At 43.1% G+C, this 15993-nt stretch overlaps 1 protein-coding gene across 6 annotated transcripts in view; it reads left to right on the top strand.

Moving 5' to 3' along the window:
- diaph2 (diaphanous-related formin 2) overlaps positions 1–15993 on the top strand; it is a 736531-nt gene that overhangs the window by 376537 nt on the left and 344001 nt on the right. For all 6 annotated transcript variants that reach the window (XM_029662409.2, XM_029662408.2, XM_029662405.2 and 3 more), the window contains one exon: positions 333–427. In XM_029662409.2, coding sequence (XP_029518269.1) covers positions 333–427 — 95 coding nt within the window. The remainder of the gene's footprint in view (positions 1–332; positions 428–15993) is intronic.

The following is a 15993-nucleotide window of genomic DNA, read 5'->3' as shown; positions in this document are numbered from 1 at the left end:
CAAGGGCATTACTTATTTGAGTTTCGCTCCTTGTGTTATGTTGAATCTGCAATTTAACCAAAGGTTAGGGGATTGCCATATCAAGTCATTATCTGGTAATCGGTGCCCAAAATTGGTGTTATTTCAACTGGCTTCTATTGTCACTGGGAAATGTGGATGTTTTTGTCAGACGGACACAAACAATCCCATTGAAGGGCTGAAAGTGTATTACTTTTCCCAGTGTCAGGTTTGATCTGGGCTCGTGAAAGGTGAAAGCTCTCTTTTGAACCTGCCGGTCTAATAAAAAAAAAGGGAGGAAAATGACTCCCCTCTTCCCATTTCTATCACAACAGCAATTTTCCTGGGCTCATTCCGGCTGCCTTATGAAGAGATCCGGGACATTGTGCTGGAGGTGGACGAGGGGAGGCTGAGCGAATCACTGATCCAGGTGAGTCCAACCTTCCATCTGGCCCCTGTGTGTGTATTTGTGTGCGTGCTGAGTGAAATTGTTATATTGACTGACGTCAGTTCAACTATTTTAATTCCATTTACTTTTTAAAAATTCTGTGAGCTTTGTGTGTAGTTTCTGTAGAGATAAATCAGGTCAAGCCTGAACTGTGCAATGTAGTACAGAGTTATAGTTTTCAACTATATAGTTTAGTGCAGAAAACATGGTCAATAACTACAATGACCATCATCCATTCCACACCCGCTTAAATTTGTCCAGTCTGTGCGGAGCAGAAACATAAACTGAGAGAAGAGAGAACGCGCGATCGAGAGGGATTGAAAAAGTTGCTTCGTGAGCCTGAAAATACACGATGCAAGTGATTGATATTTTCTGTTTAGCAGTCATTAAAGTATGCCTTATTTACTTTGAATAACTTCTAAAATAGGGATTTTGTCAGACAGCATAAGCAACAGCTCTATAGAGATCAGATGATGGCTTGGAATTAAATAAAACACATTTTTTATTAAAATAAAGTAATGTGAATAAATTATGATAAGCAGTAATGTCAGTCACTGTCATCATGGGACATGTATTAATTGTTTTAATCTGTGTTGTTACAGCAGTTAACCAACATAAAGCATAGTGCATTTAATGTAAAAAAGAAAGAAAAAAAGTTTTATCCAAACCTAAATCGAAAAATTTGATTATAAAAAAAAAAAATTGCACCGAAACTGAATCGACCTCAAAAAGCACTAATTGCTCAGCACTATCGTGTGTGTGTGTGTGTGGGTGTGCATGTGGCCATATGTGTGTATCAGAGGAGGCTGTTGGGAGGAGCTATAGGAGGACAGGCTCATTGTAATAGCAGTCAGCCCCACCCCATTCTCCCAGACCATAGGGACCTTCCATTCATAATGAATGGTATGGGACATGGCTTGGCAAAACTCTCTCCAACTCCACCCTCCTTTCCCCCACCCGTGATTGATGATCTAGCTAGAGGCACCCTATTTAGACTTTGCTTCTGTGTTCCTTGTCTGGGAGAACGCAATAATTGCAAGTGGGGCGTCTGGTTTGAGGTAGAGATGCATCGGCTTGGCACAAAAGGCCCAATCTGCATTGACATCGCCTGCCCAATCTTTTATCGCTCTTGTCCTGCAGCCCATTTGCCTTTTGTGTCTTTCTGTCTAATGTGAAGTAGGAGGCGTATAGAAGGGGGATGAGTGAATTAAAAAGGAGCACATTTCTATGTAAGCTTGGCAGTCAAAGTCTCTGTGAGATTGATCACTAGTGAGTATCGGTCTTGTCTCCCCTGTGCGGTGAGCTGTCTCTCTGTTTTGACTGGAACACAAGCAGTCTGTCGCCCTTTCTCACTCAGCAAAATAGATAAATAACCTTGCAGATAGGTAGTGAAGACATACAGCACTTCTTCTTCTTTGCTTCTTCTTTGCTCCAAGCCCCACCTCCACTTTGCCGAGGAACAGGGTATCGAACACGGTGACCTTTTTCCACATTCAGCCTTTCTGTTGAGGAGAGATGAATCTGTCAACAGAACAGCGGACATATACCATCCCATCGCCGTTCCCCATCCCTGTTCCACACACACGCACACATGGCCCGGGGGAAACGGACACCCCTTAATGTCCCCTCACTTGAACACTCGGTGCCTCATGCAGTCCTAAGTGCAGCCATGGGAAGCGGTAATATCCCTTATTGGTTGTGTCGCTGGGCGGACTTGGGGAATGGAGCGGTGGCTTGGTGTGAAGAGGGTTGTTGGTAAGTGGTGATGTCTGAGAGGATAGGCGCCGGGGGAGATATGGATGCAGGTTGATTCAGAGGGGGAAGAGAAAGCCTCCCGCTGGGATGACACGGCCCTTAGTTTGGTCTCCCATCTCAACTCATCCCACTGATTAATCACATTACGCTGACTGCTCTCTGCCACACGCCAATCACCATTTACACACACACATGGCTGCACACACACACACACACACAGCCAGGCTAGGATGATAATGTGGATGCTGCTATGAGGTAGTGAGTGTGATGGTGATGTCATATAGACGGAAGGAGGGAGGCTTTGAGAGATGTGTTAGGTACAGAGAGTGGTTCTCTGTGGAGAAGGATGGGTGTGAGGGGACAATTTCATTCTGCCTCTCGATTCGCCTCAAGCAAAGGTCAAAGGGCAGAGTGAGAAGAGCCTGGTCTGGCCCTCCTTCAAACTGCGGTCAAGGAGGAGTCGGCCCCCAGGAGACGAGCGAGAGATGGGCGTGAGTGGCCTCACCGTCACCCCCTTCACCAAATTGACCGCAACAGAGAAATCAAGAAAATGGTATACGTAGATCAAGGGCCTCTGTAGTCCTCTCACGGTGACACCGATACCGTCCCTGCTCAATATGAACTAGGGGTCCCAGGGAGCCATTCCCATTAGGCAGACTATTTATTGAAAATCCACTTCAGTTTGAAAGGGCACCTCTGCTACATCTCTTTCAAGGAGGAATGTTGGATGTGGATGAATGGAATAAAAAAAGATGGATAGGTAAATAAATAGGAGGGAGTGAAGGAGGGCTCTTAATGTATATAAGACCTTATTCAATCACATAATCTTCCCGGCCCCATGTCGTCATGTCTAATGCAATGATTTTTCAGCGAAACGTTGCGGCATGCCGGCCTTGACATATCCATCTGTACGATGTGTCAACCAGTCCGAGTGGAATACATATCGAAGTTGATTGGCTCTCCTTACTTTGCATTAGTAGCCATCAGCGCCCCCGGCTTATGATGTACAGGTCCCTCACCACCATTCATCCAGCACATCCATCCATAGGAATCTGCCTCTTCCATCTTATTAGCTTTACCTATGTCCTCACTCAGTACAGATTCCCTTCCCCTCAGTACAGGTTCCCGTCCCCTCAGTACAGATTCCCTTCCCCCTCAGTACAGATTCCCTTCCCCCTCAGTACAGATTCCCTTCCCCTCAGTACAGATTCCCTTCCCCTCAGTACAGATTCCCTTCCCCTCAGTACAGATTCACTTCCCTTCAATAGATTATCTTCCCCCCAGTACAGATTCCCTTCCCCCTCAGTACAGATTCCCTTCCCCCTCAGTACAGATTCCCTTCCCCTCAGTACAGATTCCCTTCCCCCTCAGTACAGATTCCCTTCCCCCTCAGTACAGATTCCCTTCCCCCTCAGTACAGATTCCCTTCCCCCTCAGTACAGATTCCCTTCCCCCTCAGTACAGATTCCCTTCCCCCTCAGTACAGATTCCCTTCCCCCTCAGTACAGATTCCCTTCCCCCTCAGTACAGATTCCCTTCCCCCTCAGTACAGATTCCCTTCCCCCTCAGTACAGATTCCCTTCCCCCTCAGTACAGATTCCCTTCCCCCTCAGTACAGATTCCCTTCCCCCTCAATACAGATTCCCTTCCCCCTCAGTACAGATTCCCTTCCCCTCAGTACAGATTCCCTTCCCCTCAGTACAGATTCCCTTCCCCTCAGTACATATTCCCTTCCCCTCAGTACATATTCCCTTCCTTCCAGTACAGATTCCAGTCCACCCAGTACAAATTCACTTCCACCCAGTACAGATTCCCTTCCACCCAGTACAGATTCCCTTCCACCCAGTACAGATTCCCTTCCCCCAGTACATATTCCCTTCCCTCCAGTACAGATCCCCTTCCCCTCAGTACAGATCCCCTTCCCCTCAGTACAGATCCCCTTCCCCTCAGTACAGATCCCCTTCCCCTCAGTACAGATCCCCTTCCCCTCAGTACAGATTCCCTTCCCCTCACTACAGATCCCCTTCCCCTCAGTACAGATTCCCTTCCCCTCAGTACAGATTCCCTTCCCCTCAGTACAGATTCCCTTCCCCTCAGTACAGATTACCTTCCCCTCAGTACAGATTACCTTCCCCTCAGTACAGATTACCTTCCCCTCAGTACAGATTCCCTTCCCCTCAGTACATATTCCCTTCCCCTCAGTACAGATTCCCTTCCCCCTCAGTACAGATTCCCTTCCCCCTCAGTACAGATTCCCTTCCCCCTCAGTACAGATTCCCTTCCCCCTCAGTACAGATTCCCTTCCCCCTCAGTACAGATTCCCTTCCCCCTCAGTACAGATTCCCTTGACCCTCAGTACAGATACCATTGACCCTCAGTACAGATTCCCTTGACCCTCAGTACAGATTCCCTTCCCCTCAGTACAGATACCCTTGACCCTCAGTACAGATTCCCTTCCCCTCAGTACAGATTCCCTTCCCCTCAGTACATATTCCTTTCCCCTCAGTACAGATTCACTTCCCTTCAATAGATTCTCTTCCCCCCAGTACAGATTCCCTTCCCCTCAGTACAGATTCCCTTCCCCTCAGTACAGATTCCCTTCCCCCTCAGTAAAGATTCCCTTCCCCTCAGTACAGATTCCCTTCCCCCTCAGTACAGATTCCCTTCCCCCTCAGTACAGATTCCCTTCCCCCTCAGTAAAGATTCCCTTCCCCCTCAGTAAAGATTCCCTTCCCCCTCAGTAAACATTCCCTTCCCCCCCTCAGTAAACATTCCCTTCCCCCTCAGTACAGATTCCCTTCCCCTCATTCCCTTCAGTAGATTCCCTTCTCCCCAGTACAGATTTCCTTCTCCCCAGTACAGATTTCCTTCTCACCAGTACAGATTCCCTTCTCCCCAGTACAGATTCCCTTCCCCTCAGTACAGATTCCCTTCCCCCTCAGTACAGATTCCCTTCCCCCTCAGTACAGATTCCCTTCCCCCTCAGTACAGATTTCCTTCCCCCTCAGTACAGATTCCCTTCCCCTCAGTACAGATTCCCTTCCCCTCAGAAAGTTCAGTTATGGATGTCAGCACCATTTCTTCATCGGCACGTACCCAGAAAGATGTCAGAAGACCCCTGCGTGTCGGCACAAAAGTCCCACCGTAACGATTAGATCAAAAGGTGGCAAAACAGTTCATTTATTTGTTATAAAAGTTTGCCCAGTAAAAAGTGGGAACGCGTTACAGCAAAACCGAGGCAAAGGTCTCCTTGAAAAGGCCGGCGGGCTGACAAAGGTCTCCTTCAAAAGACCGGTGGGCTGACAAAGGTCTCCTTCAAAAGACCGGCGGGCTGACAAAGCCATTCAGTGCTGTTGTGAACCATGAACAGAGGAGGCTGTGAAAGAGACATGTGGAAGTGCATTGTCTGGGCAGGCTCATGCAATCCCAGTTGGAGGGAGGAGGGGGTCTGGTTCCATTGTGTTTGGCCTCTATGCCCCCTCCAGTGCCTTTCAGCAACCCCCACCACCCCCGGACAGGGAAGACTGGCAGGTTCAGCATCGACTCCCATTGTCTGCACCGTGACAAGGCCACAACCTGAGGCCCTCAACTCGCACTCCCTGCCTCGCTCTTTATTCAGCCCAAATAATAACAGTTCAGCCACGATTTAAAACACTGGTGCTCTGTTCAGCCTGGTTCAGGTGCATGATTCCCTCTGATGTAAATCACCGCACCAGTGGGATCAGGGGTTTCGTGGACTGGGGGATGGGCTCCAACTGCTACACTGACCCACAGTAGGCTTAACTGGTAGTGATGCACCGATATGACATTTTTGTCCAATACCGATATTTTCCTTGCAAAAAAAAAACTATATTTAACATTTTTGCAGCCTTTTAAGCATTCTAGTACAGCTCCATAGTTAACACACACATGGACACAGCTGTCTAAGGCACTGCATCTACGTGCAAGAGGTGTCACTACAGTCCCTTGTTCAAATCCAGGCTGTATCACATCCGGCCGTGATTAGGAGTTCCATAGTGCGGCACACAATTGGCCCAGTGTCGTCCGGGTTTGGCCGGGGTAGGCCGTCATTGTAAATAAGAATTTGTTCTTATCTGACTTGCCTAGTTAAATAAAGGTTACACACACTGACCAAACATGTATTTTGTTGGCATTTACATATGTCCCCATTACCAGTAAAACATAATCAAACCTATTTATTTCACTTACTTTCTGTGCTGTTTCGTTGTTCATTTGTTCAGTCATTTCATTCTCAACCAGGATTGCATCATACATGTCAAGCAGGGAAGTTTCATGCCTCTCCATGGCCTCTCATCCTTGGTGCACACTGTCACTGTGTCCGTTTCCATCTTGTCCAGCCTTGAATGTAACATTTATTGTCTGCATCGAAGTAGCGGTCCTTGTATATAGCATCGAGCATGGTGGCGACACTGTAAAGAGAGAATGCCACCAAATCGCTTCTTCACAGTCTGTGTGGGCAGTTTTGTTGCTGGGGCAAACTGTAGTCAAGGGCAACCGTTTCTTTCGCCAATGTGGACAAGTAAAAACATCCACCTGGTTGGGAAAAGGGGCCATCTTCACTCCATAGACCCTCACACACTAACTACTAGCTAACTGGTTAGCTTAGCATTGGCAAAGTCAGAATGGGCATGCACACTCCACTCTTATGTGACATAATCAGTGGCGTTAGAATTAGGAATTAGAATACAAATACTACACTGAACAAAATATAAATGCAACATGTTAAGTGTTTGTCCCATGTTTCATGAGCTGAAAAAAAAGATGTTACATACGCACATAAAGCCCATCACGTCTACTGCAGGCGCAGTTGATGAGCTTATTTCTCGAGTCAGTTGTTCGAATGGAGCTAGCTAGTGTGTTCATGTTTCCAAGTTTCAAACATGTTAAAAAATGCCATTGAAATGGCAGCAGCGGTATGACAACCAGAATATTCATGAGCATGCAATACGACTTTCCTCAGTACGAAATCCTCAATGGCCCACTGTGCTGTTGGACTTAGCATGTTCATGGAGCTGATATCGCTGGTCCAAATGTCAGTCATGAAGCTAACAGCAGTGACACTATTACTGTGTAACTTCAGTAGGACAACATCAACAACATAAAAAAGTGTATCCGTGCTCGACCAGTCAATGAAAGCCAACATCACCCACAACAGAGAACGGTTGATTGTCAAGGGCAATGAATTCCATTATCTTGGGGTTAATGGATTTCGCCTTTGAGTTGTCTCGCTGAAATTCTTACTCTTTCAAATAACTGCTCGACTTGTTGACTGCTCGATCAACACAGCAGACATTGTGGGCTAGGTTAGGAATGCTGTGCTTGCACATGTAGTGCAACATTTTACGTGGTGTCAGTATGTCATGTACCTACCTACATTATATCCAAAGATGTTCTCATCTATCTGTGTTATATAGGTCTACACGTCAGCTTTGACATCGGTTTTTCACATCGGCTTTAAACTAGACATCGGAGTGAATCCAATGTTGGCATTTTTGGCTAATATCGTCCGATTCCGATATGTTCACCGATATATTATGCATCCCTATTAATTGGCATACTGGTGATATTGGGTTTGGTGCCCTTGTGCGGTTGGTGCCAACTGAGCACAAGAAGGCTAAACAATCCACAGATCATTAATGAGCCCCTTTCAGGCTGGGTTACTTACTGAGATAATACACTGCTAGCTACAACACAGTGGGTAGAATCATAGAGCTGTGAAAGCTCCTTTCCATGCTGGGTTACTTACTGAGATAATACACTGCTAGCTACAACACAGTGGGTAGAATCATAGAGCTGTGAAAGCTCCTTTCCATGCTGGGTTACTTACTGAGATAATACACTGCTAGCTACAACACAGTGGGTAGAATCATAGAGCTGTGAAAGCTCCTTTCCATGCTGGGTTACTTACTGAGATAATACACTGCTAGCTACAACACAGTGGGTAGAATCATAGAGCTGTGAAAGCTCCTTTCCATGCTGGGTTACTTACTGAGATAATACACTGCTAGCTACAACACAGTGGGTAGAATCATAGAGCTGTGAAAGCTCCTTTCCATGCTGGGTTACTTACTGAGATAATACACTGCTAGCTACAAAACAGTGGGTAGAATCATAGAGCTGTGAAAGCTCCTTTCCATGCTGGGTTACTTACTGAGATAATACACTGCTAGCTACAACACAGACCTAGAACTGTGAATGCAGCACAACACAGCTAGACAAAAAGACACAGCTACAGCTGCTTTTTTATGCTGGCCATTTGAAGGGATTTGTTAGAGGATCTAGTTTTCCAAGATTTGGAAGACATTTCAAGGTCTCCTTAGATAATATAATTGACAGGCTTTAATAGGTTTTTAGGTTATTTTAGGGAGTTTACAAGTAAGTCAACCTTGTCTGATTTAAAACATCACGTTTGTAAACCCTCATGTTCTTCCGACTGGGCACACAATGGTTCCATGGATGACTGTTAGGAACCTCTTAGAGATCTCACATACATGAAGTCCTGTAATACCCCGCAGCGCTTGTAGTATTCTTTGAGGTCTTAATCAGTTTCCCTCCCTACATCATATGAACGCTAACCCACGGCCCTGGCTCCACTAGGTATAGTCCTTCAGGCAGAGAGAGGGAGTCTGTGATGTTTAATTGGCCTTCATTTCCAAATTAGCCATGTCACATCAATGCTCGTCATACTGTAGCACTGACCTGAGTGCATCAAAGCTAATGCATACACACAAAGAAATAGGAATAGCAGCAACAACAAAATAGAAGACAATGAATACACAATGCCAGATCTATGAACCCTTTGGGCTGTTGTGATTATTTTTCTGTGGCAATCATGAGGTATTTTCAAGCTGCTTATCCCCAACCAAGGGCATAAATAGAGCCCAACCGATATATCGGTTCACTGATATTATTGGCTGATAATGGCCTTTTACCGCTATATCGGTGTCGGATCATAACCGATATTCAAGCAAGAGAATGATAAAAGGGAATTGTATGCTTATCTGAACACTTGCTACCATTTTCATGACGTGTCATCAATTTCACAATGAATAAAATCAAGTTTATTTATTGGACAATTGCTAATTTGGATGGCAATTTATGAGAATTCAGTGTGAAAAATGTATACATTTTGATTGTCCCGGCGTGAAACAGAAGTTTCGGTCAATTTTGTCCTGCAAAAAATTGAAATCTTATCGGACCTAAAAAAAACTTATTGGTTGGACTCTAGCCATAATAGCTAATAGAAAATGACTCAACTATTAGATTGGCTTGATGAGATCTTCATGCAGCCTTAGTCAGAGGACAGAGGGAGGGAAACATAGAACTTTCTAGATTTCTCGGTGAAGACTTTGGTGTCAATGGGGAAGGTTGGGCGTCTATCATCGACACATTTGCATCATTTTTTGTCAATCCCGTGGATGTTTTGATGTACTGTGACAACTGTGTGGTGCTAAGGCTCTCTCACTGACTCCACATTCAACATGAAAAGTGAACTGTCAGTGGCTCTTTTGAGCCCAGCTTAAGAAACTTCTGAGGACTTGGCTGCTAGAACTCCTGGTGATCTGTTATCTCTTCCACCAAGGCCTTAGCTGTCACTCACTCAGACTGGGGCCAGATGAAAATGCTAAATATTTACTCACTTTTGGTGTGTGCGTGTCAAGTTAAATGTGTGTGTGTTTGTGCGCGCGGGACTGTGTTTTGTGTTTGTGTGCATGTGCTAGCGCACGTGTGTGTGTCTAAGTTTGCATGTGTGTGGTAAAGCTCAGGCTCAATGGTTGATGCTGCCCGGGGAGGGATTTTTTTTGCAGAATATCAGAGTGGTTCCTTAATGTTTTAGGTTGGCCGATGTATTTAATATTACCCCATCTCCTGTTCAAAAGGAAAGGCTAATGACTACACGGCTCTGCTCGGCTTATTTAGTTGTAATTAATACATGTTGTGTGCAAATGCGCTACATTTCGAGAGTACGTATTAAGAGAAGAAAATTACTTTTGGATATTAAGGGAAATACCAAGGGTATTTTTGTTGTGTTTAAGGCTTAACGGTTAACTATGGGCACATCATTTGAACGAAGTCATGGTAAATAGCAGACCTTGACTTTAACAGTGGGAGATATTGTGTACCCATGTAGCTCTCCAGTAATAACCATGGAATAGTTAGCATATTGAAACATACTGTGTTTATTTTGTACTTAGCTTTGTAGCACATAGCCTACCATGTTTTGATTAACATTGGAGAATTTGTCTAAAAGGGATGCTTAGATACTGTGATCATGTTATGCAAAGCTGTTAAATACAGCTGTCACACGCTTGGCCTTGGCCAGCCAGTCATTCTTCTAGGCTTTCAGACCAGAAGTACCCCCTTGGCCTTGGCCAGCCAGTCATTCTTCTAGGCTTTCAGACCAGAAGTACCCCCTTGGCCTTGGCCAGCCAGTCATTCTTCTAGGCTTTCAGACCAGAAGTACCCCCTTGGCCTTGGCCAGCCAGTCATTCTTCTAGGCTTTCAGACCAGAAGTACCCCCTTGGCCTTGGCCAGCCAGTCATTCTTCTAGGCTTTCAGACCAGAAGTACCCCCTTGGCCTTGGCCAGCCAGTCATTCTTCTAGGCTTTCAGACCAGAAGTACCCCCTTGGCCTTGGCCAGCCAGTCATTCTTCTAGGCTTTCAGACCAGAAGTACCCCCTTGGCCTTGGCCAGCCAGTCATTCTTCTAGGCTTTCAGATTGCCATCTCCACACTACATTTAAGCACCAGCGTAGTTTTCTGTTCTGTCGAGTTGGTGTGAGGGAGCTTAAAGAACCTGTTGCCTTCAAACACAAGGCAGGCTATAGGCCTACATGGTAAGGCAATAATGCCATCAATTCTAATAGTATATGAGCTAAATACGGAAAGACTAAATCCCATCGACATGTTGAAGGTTTAGTCTCGGGATTCACTCTTCGTGGACTTCATTTATTTTCCTGTCAGTTGTTTGTTTCCCTTCTACTAAATTCTCTACAGAGCAGAGTACAAACCCTGAGTTACCACTAAGAGCAAGCCTGCCAACTGCTCCATATTTGTACACACACACACACACACACACACACACACACACACACACACACACTGTTATCAAGGCCCTGAGTTAAATCCAAGGGTACTGAACGTACCAGTCGTTAAAACTGACGTGACACCTCAGTTTAGTCAATCTGAGTGTTGACAGAGTAGTCAGGAAACTCACACTACAACTCATTTCCTGTCTCTGACCCTTCACTTCCCCAGCTCTAGTCCTAGACTGCACCCCAATGACACACTAGTCCCTATGGGTCCTGGTCAAACGTAATGCACTATAGTAGATGGAAAAGGGTGCCATTCAAGACACATCCCTGCAGGTAGTGGTGTGTTCAGCCCACTGGCTCTTTTAATTTCCTTTACACTATCTATTACTGTGTTTGTCTGCTAGGAGTCTTGTGGTGGTCTGTAAGGCAAGACTTGTTTGCCTGGCCTTACCTTTGTCCTATAGTCCTTTAGGATGTTATATCTCTCACACTGTGCATCTGTCGATGTTTTGGACTCTAGAACATTTCATTAAAGTGACAATCAGCAATTGAAACAATAACAAGTGTATTCCCCACCCCTGTTCTGGTAAAAACTGAGGGATGGGGCTGGAGAAATGTAACCACTCTCAAATTCAAAGACAGAGCTATGGATGCAAAGACTGACCATCCTTGATGTCAAAATTATAGTTTTAACAATGTTTTAGGCTTCATAGTGTCTGTTTACATTAACTTTGTTTACAAACATTGGAGTAAAACATGCTTACAGTATATTTTTGCTTTTGATGTGGTACGACAGTTGAACTAAGTCCATGAGTGAATTACAAGTTATATTCTTTGCACAATCATTGGGTACATATCATTAAAATAGATTTAGCAAATTGCTCGTTTAAGGGAATACAAGGAAGTGAGAGAGTTTTTTTGAAAGACAAAGTGTAAGTGATGCATATCTTCTTGTTAAAGCGATATGCTTTCTGCTGTTTTGTTGTTTGCTCGACGTTAGATCTATCCTCTACGCCTTCCAGAAACACATTAAATACATTTTACAAACTGCATGTTGTGACATTTTTCTATGGTAATTAAAATGACATGTTTAAGTGAATGTCTCTCACAAGGCAGTAAGGCCCACGGCCACTATTAGTCACAATTACAAACTGAGAGCAGGTTTACTGCACGCCTTATTACATGCTGCAGGAGAAACACTTTGTAGATTAAGTGTATTCATGTCAATTATGGCAAGATGTGGCCGTTGAAAAAAAAAAAAAAAAAAAAATCATGCTCTTTGTGTGTGTGTTACTGCATCAGTACTCCACTACAAACCTCTTGTGTGTGGGCAGATTTTCTGTCTGGTTCTGAATTGTGATGTTTTTCCCTCTTTTCCCTCTTATATACAAAAATATATATTTTGTTGATAGAGTTACTTTCTCTCCATGTTCGCCATCAGTTTGCACTGACAGTACTGTATGTCCCCCCAGTCAAACATAAAGCCAGCCTTTCTTTAGTGTCCGACTATCGACAGGCTCTACCTAGGAGAGGAAATGTTCTCGTATAATGTTCCCTGCTGGAATTTAGATTTCAAAGGAATGTCTTCTTACTCTTTACAGTCTCATTCAACCATTTCATTTGGTCAATATTATTGAAGAGTTGCTCTCCATTTTATACAGGAGGAATTTACATAGTGACGACCTGTATTGAAAACATGCATGTATGCCTGTGTACACACTTGCATCATATTGCAAACACACACACAAACACACACACACACACCGCTCAAGGGTGAAAGCTTAACTTTTCACTTTGATATGAGTTCTTAGCATCTACAGCAGAATATTCTCACATATGTCAACTATTTCATTTGGTGGATTTCTTCATAGGTGTAGTAGAACATAATGGTTGTGTAGTAGAACATAATGGTTGTGTAGTAGAACATAATGGTTGTGTAGTAGAACATAATGGTTCTGTACTAGAACATAATGGTTGTGTAGTAGAACATAATGGTTGTGTGGTAGAACATAATGGTTGTGTGGTAGAACATAATGGTTGTGTGGTAGAACGTAATGGTGGTGTGGTAGAACGTAATGGTTGTGTAGTAGAACATAATGGTTGTGTAGTAGAACGTAATGGTTGTGTAGTAGAACATAATGGTTGTGTGGTAGAATATAATGGTTGTGTAGTAGATAGTGGGGTTGTGTAGTAGATAGTGGGGTTGTGTAGTAGAATATAATGGTTGTGTAGTAGATTAGCATGGTTGTGTAGTAGAAAATAATGGTTGTGTAGTATAACATAATGGTTGTGTGGTAGAATAGAATGGTTGTGTGGTAGAACATAATGGTTGTGTAGTAGAACAGAATGGTTGTGTGGTAGAATATAATGGTTGTGTAGCAGAACAGAATAGTTGTAGAGTAGAATGTAATGGTTGTGTAGCAGAATATAATGGTTGTGTAGTAGAACATAATGGTTGTGTAGTAGATAGTGCGGTTGTGTAGTAGAATATAATGGTTGTGTAGTAGATTAGCATGGTTGTGTAGTAGAAAATAATGGTTGTGTAGTATAACATAATGGTTGTGTGGTAGAATATAATGGTTGTGTGGTAGAACATAATGGTTGTGTGGTAGAACAGAATGGTTGTGTGGTAGAACAGAATGGTTGTGTGGTAGAATATAATGGTTGTGTGGTAGAATATAATGGTTGTGTGGTAGAATGGTTGTGTGGTAGAATGGTTGTGTGGTAGAATATAATGGTTGTGTGGTAGAACAGAATGGTTGTGTAGTAGAACAGAATGGTTGTGTGGTAGAATAGAATGGTTGTGTAGTAGAACATAATGGTTGTGTAGTAGAACATAATGGTTGTGTAGTAGAACATAATGGTTGTGTAGTAGATAGTGGGGTTGTGTAGTAGAATATAATGGTTGTGTAGTAGATTAGCATGGTTGTGTAGTAGATTAGCATGGTTGTGTAGTAGAATAGCATGGTTGTGTAGTAGAACATAACGGTTAAAGAGTAGAATATAATGGTTGTGTAGTAGAATAGCATGGTTGTGTAGTAGATTAGCATGGTTGTGTAGTAGAACATAACGGTTAAAGAGTAGAACATAATGGTTGTGTAGTAGAACATAATGGTTGTGTAGTAGAACATAATGGTTGTGTAGTAGAATAGAATGGTTGTGTAGTAGAACATAATGGTTGGGTAGTAGAACAGAATGGTTGTGTAGTAGATAGTGGGGTTGTGTAGTAGAATAGAATGCTTGTGCAGTTGAAAATAATGGTTGTGGAGTAGAATAGCATGGTTGTGTAGCAGAACGGTTGTGTAGTAGAACAGAATGGTTGTGTAGCAGAATATAATGGCTGTGTAGTAGAACATAATGGTTGTGTAGTAGAACATAATAGTTGTGCAGTAGATAGCGGGGTTGTGTAGTAGAATATAATGGTTGTGTAGTAGAATTGCATGGTTGTGTAGTAGAACATAACGGTTAAAGAGTAGAATAGCATGGTTGTGTATTAGAACATAACGGTTAAAGAGTAGAATAGCATGGTTGTGTAGTAGAATATAATGGTTGTGTAGTAGAATAGCATGGTTGTGTAGTAGAATAGCATGGTTGTGTAGTAGAATAGCATGGTTGTGTAGTAGAATAGCATGGTTGTGTAGTAGAACATAACGGTTAGAGTAGAACAGCATGGTTGTGTAGTAGAACATAACGGTTAAAGAGTAGAATAGCATGGTTGTGTAGTAGAACATAACGGTTAAAGAGTAGAATAGCATGGTTGTGTAGTAGAACATAACAGTTAAAGAGTAGAATAGCATGGTTGTGTAGTAGAACATAACGGTTAAAGAGTAGAATAGCATGGTTGTGTAGTAGAACATAACAGTTAAAGAGTAGAATAGCATGGTTGTGTAGTAGAACATAACGGTTAAAGAGTAGAATAGCATGGTTGTGTAGTAGAATAGCATGGTTGTGTAGTAGAAAAGCATGGTTGTGTAGTAGAAAATAATGGTTGTGTAGTATAACATAATGGTTGTGTGGTAGAATAGAATGGTTGTGTGGAAGAATAGAATGGTTGTGTAGTAGAAAAGCATGGTTGTGTAGTAGAAAATAATGGTTGTGTAGTATAACAATGGTTGTGTGGTAGAATAGAATGGTTGTGTGGTAGAACATAATGGTTGTGTGGTAGAATAGAATGGTTGTGTGGTAGAACATAATGGTTGTGTGGTTAACATAATGGTTGTGTAGTAGAACATAATGGTTATGTGGTAGAATAGAATGATTGTGTGGTAGAACAGAATGGTTGTGTGGTAGAACATAATGGTTGTGTAGTAGAACAGAATGGTTGTGTTGTAGAATAGAATGGTTCTGTAGTAGAATGTAATGGTTGTGTAGTATAATATAATGGTTGTGTAGTAGATTTTCATGGTTGTGCAGTCAAAAATAATGAATTTGTAGTAAAATTTCATGGTTGTGCAGTAGAACAGAATGATTGTGTAGTAGATAGTGGGGTTGTGTAGTAGAATAGAATGGTCGTGTCGTAGAACATGATGATTGTGTAGTAGAATTTGAATGGTGTAGTAGAATAGCATGGTTGTGTAGCAGAACCGAATGGTTGTGTAGCAGAACCGAATGGTTGTGTAGCAGAACAGAATGGTTGTGTAGCAGAACAGAATGGTTGTGTAGCAGAACAGAATGGTTGTGCAGTAGAACAGAATGGTTATGTAGTAGAATATAATGGTTGTGTAGTAGAATAGAATGG

Source organism: Oncorhynchus nerka, linkage group LG6 (genome assembly GCF_034236695.1).
Source record: "Oncorhynchus nerka isolate Pitt River linkage group LG6, Oner_Uvic_2.0, whole genome shotgun sequence".
Classification (NCBI taxonomy): Eukaryota; Metazoa; Chordata; class Actinopteri; order Salmoniformes; family Salmonidae; genus Oncorhynchus; species Oncorhynchus nerka.
This window is presented reverse-complemented; position numbering and strand designations above follow the sequence as displayed.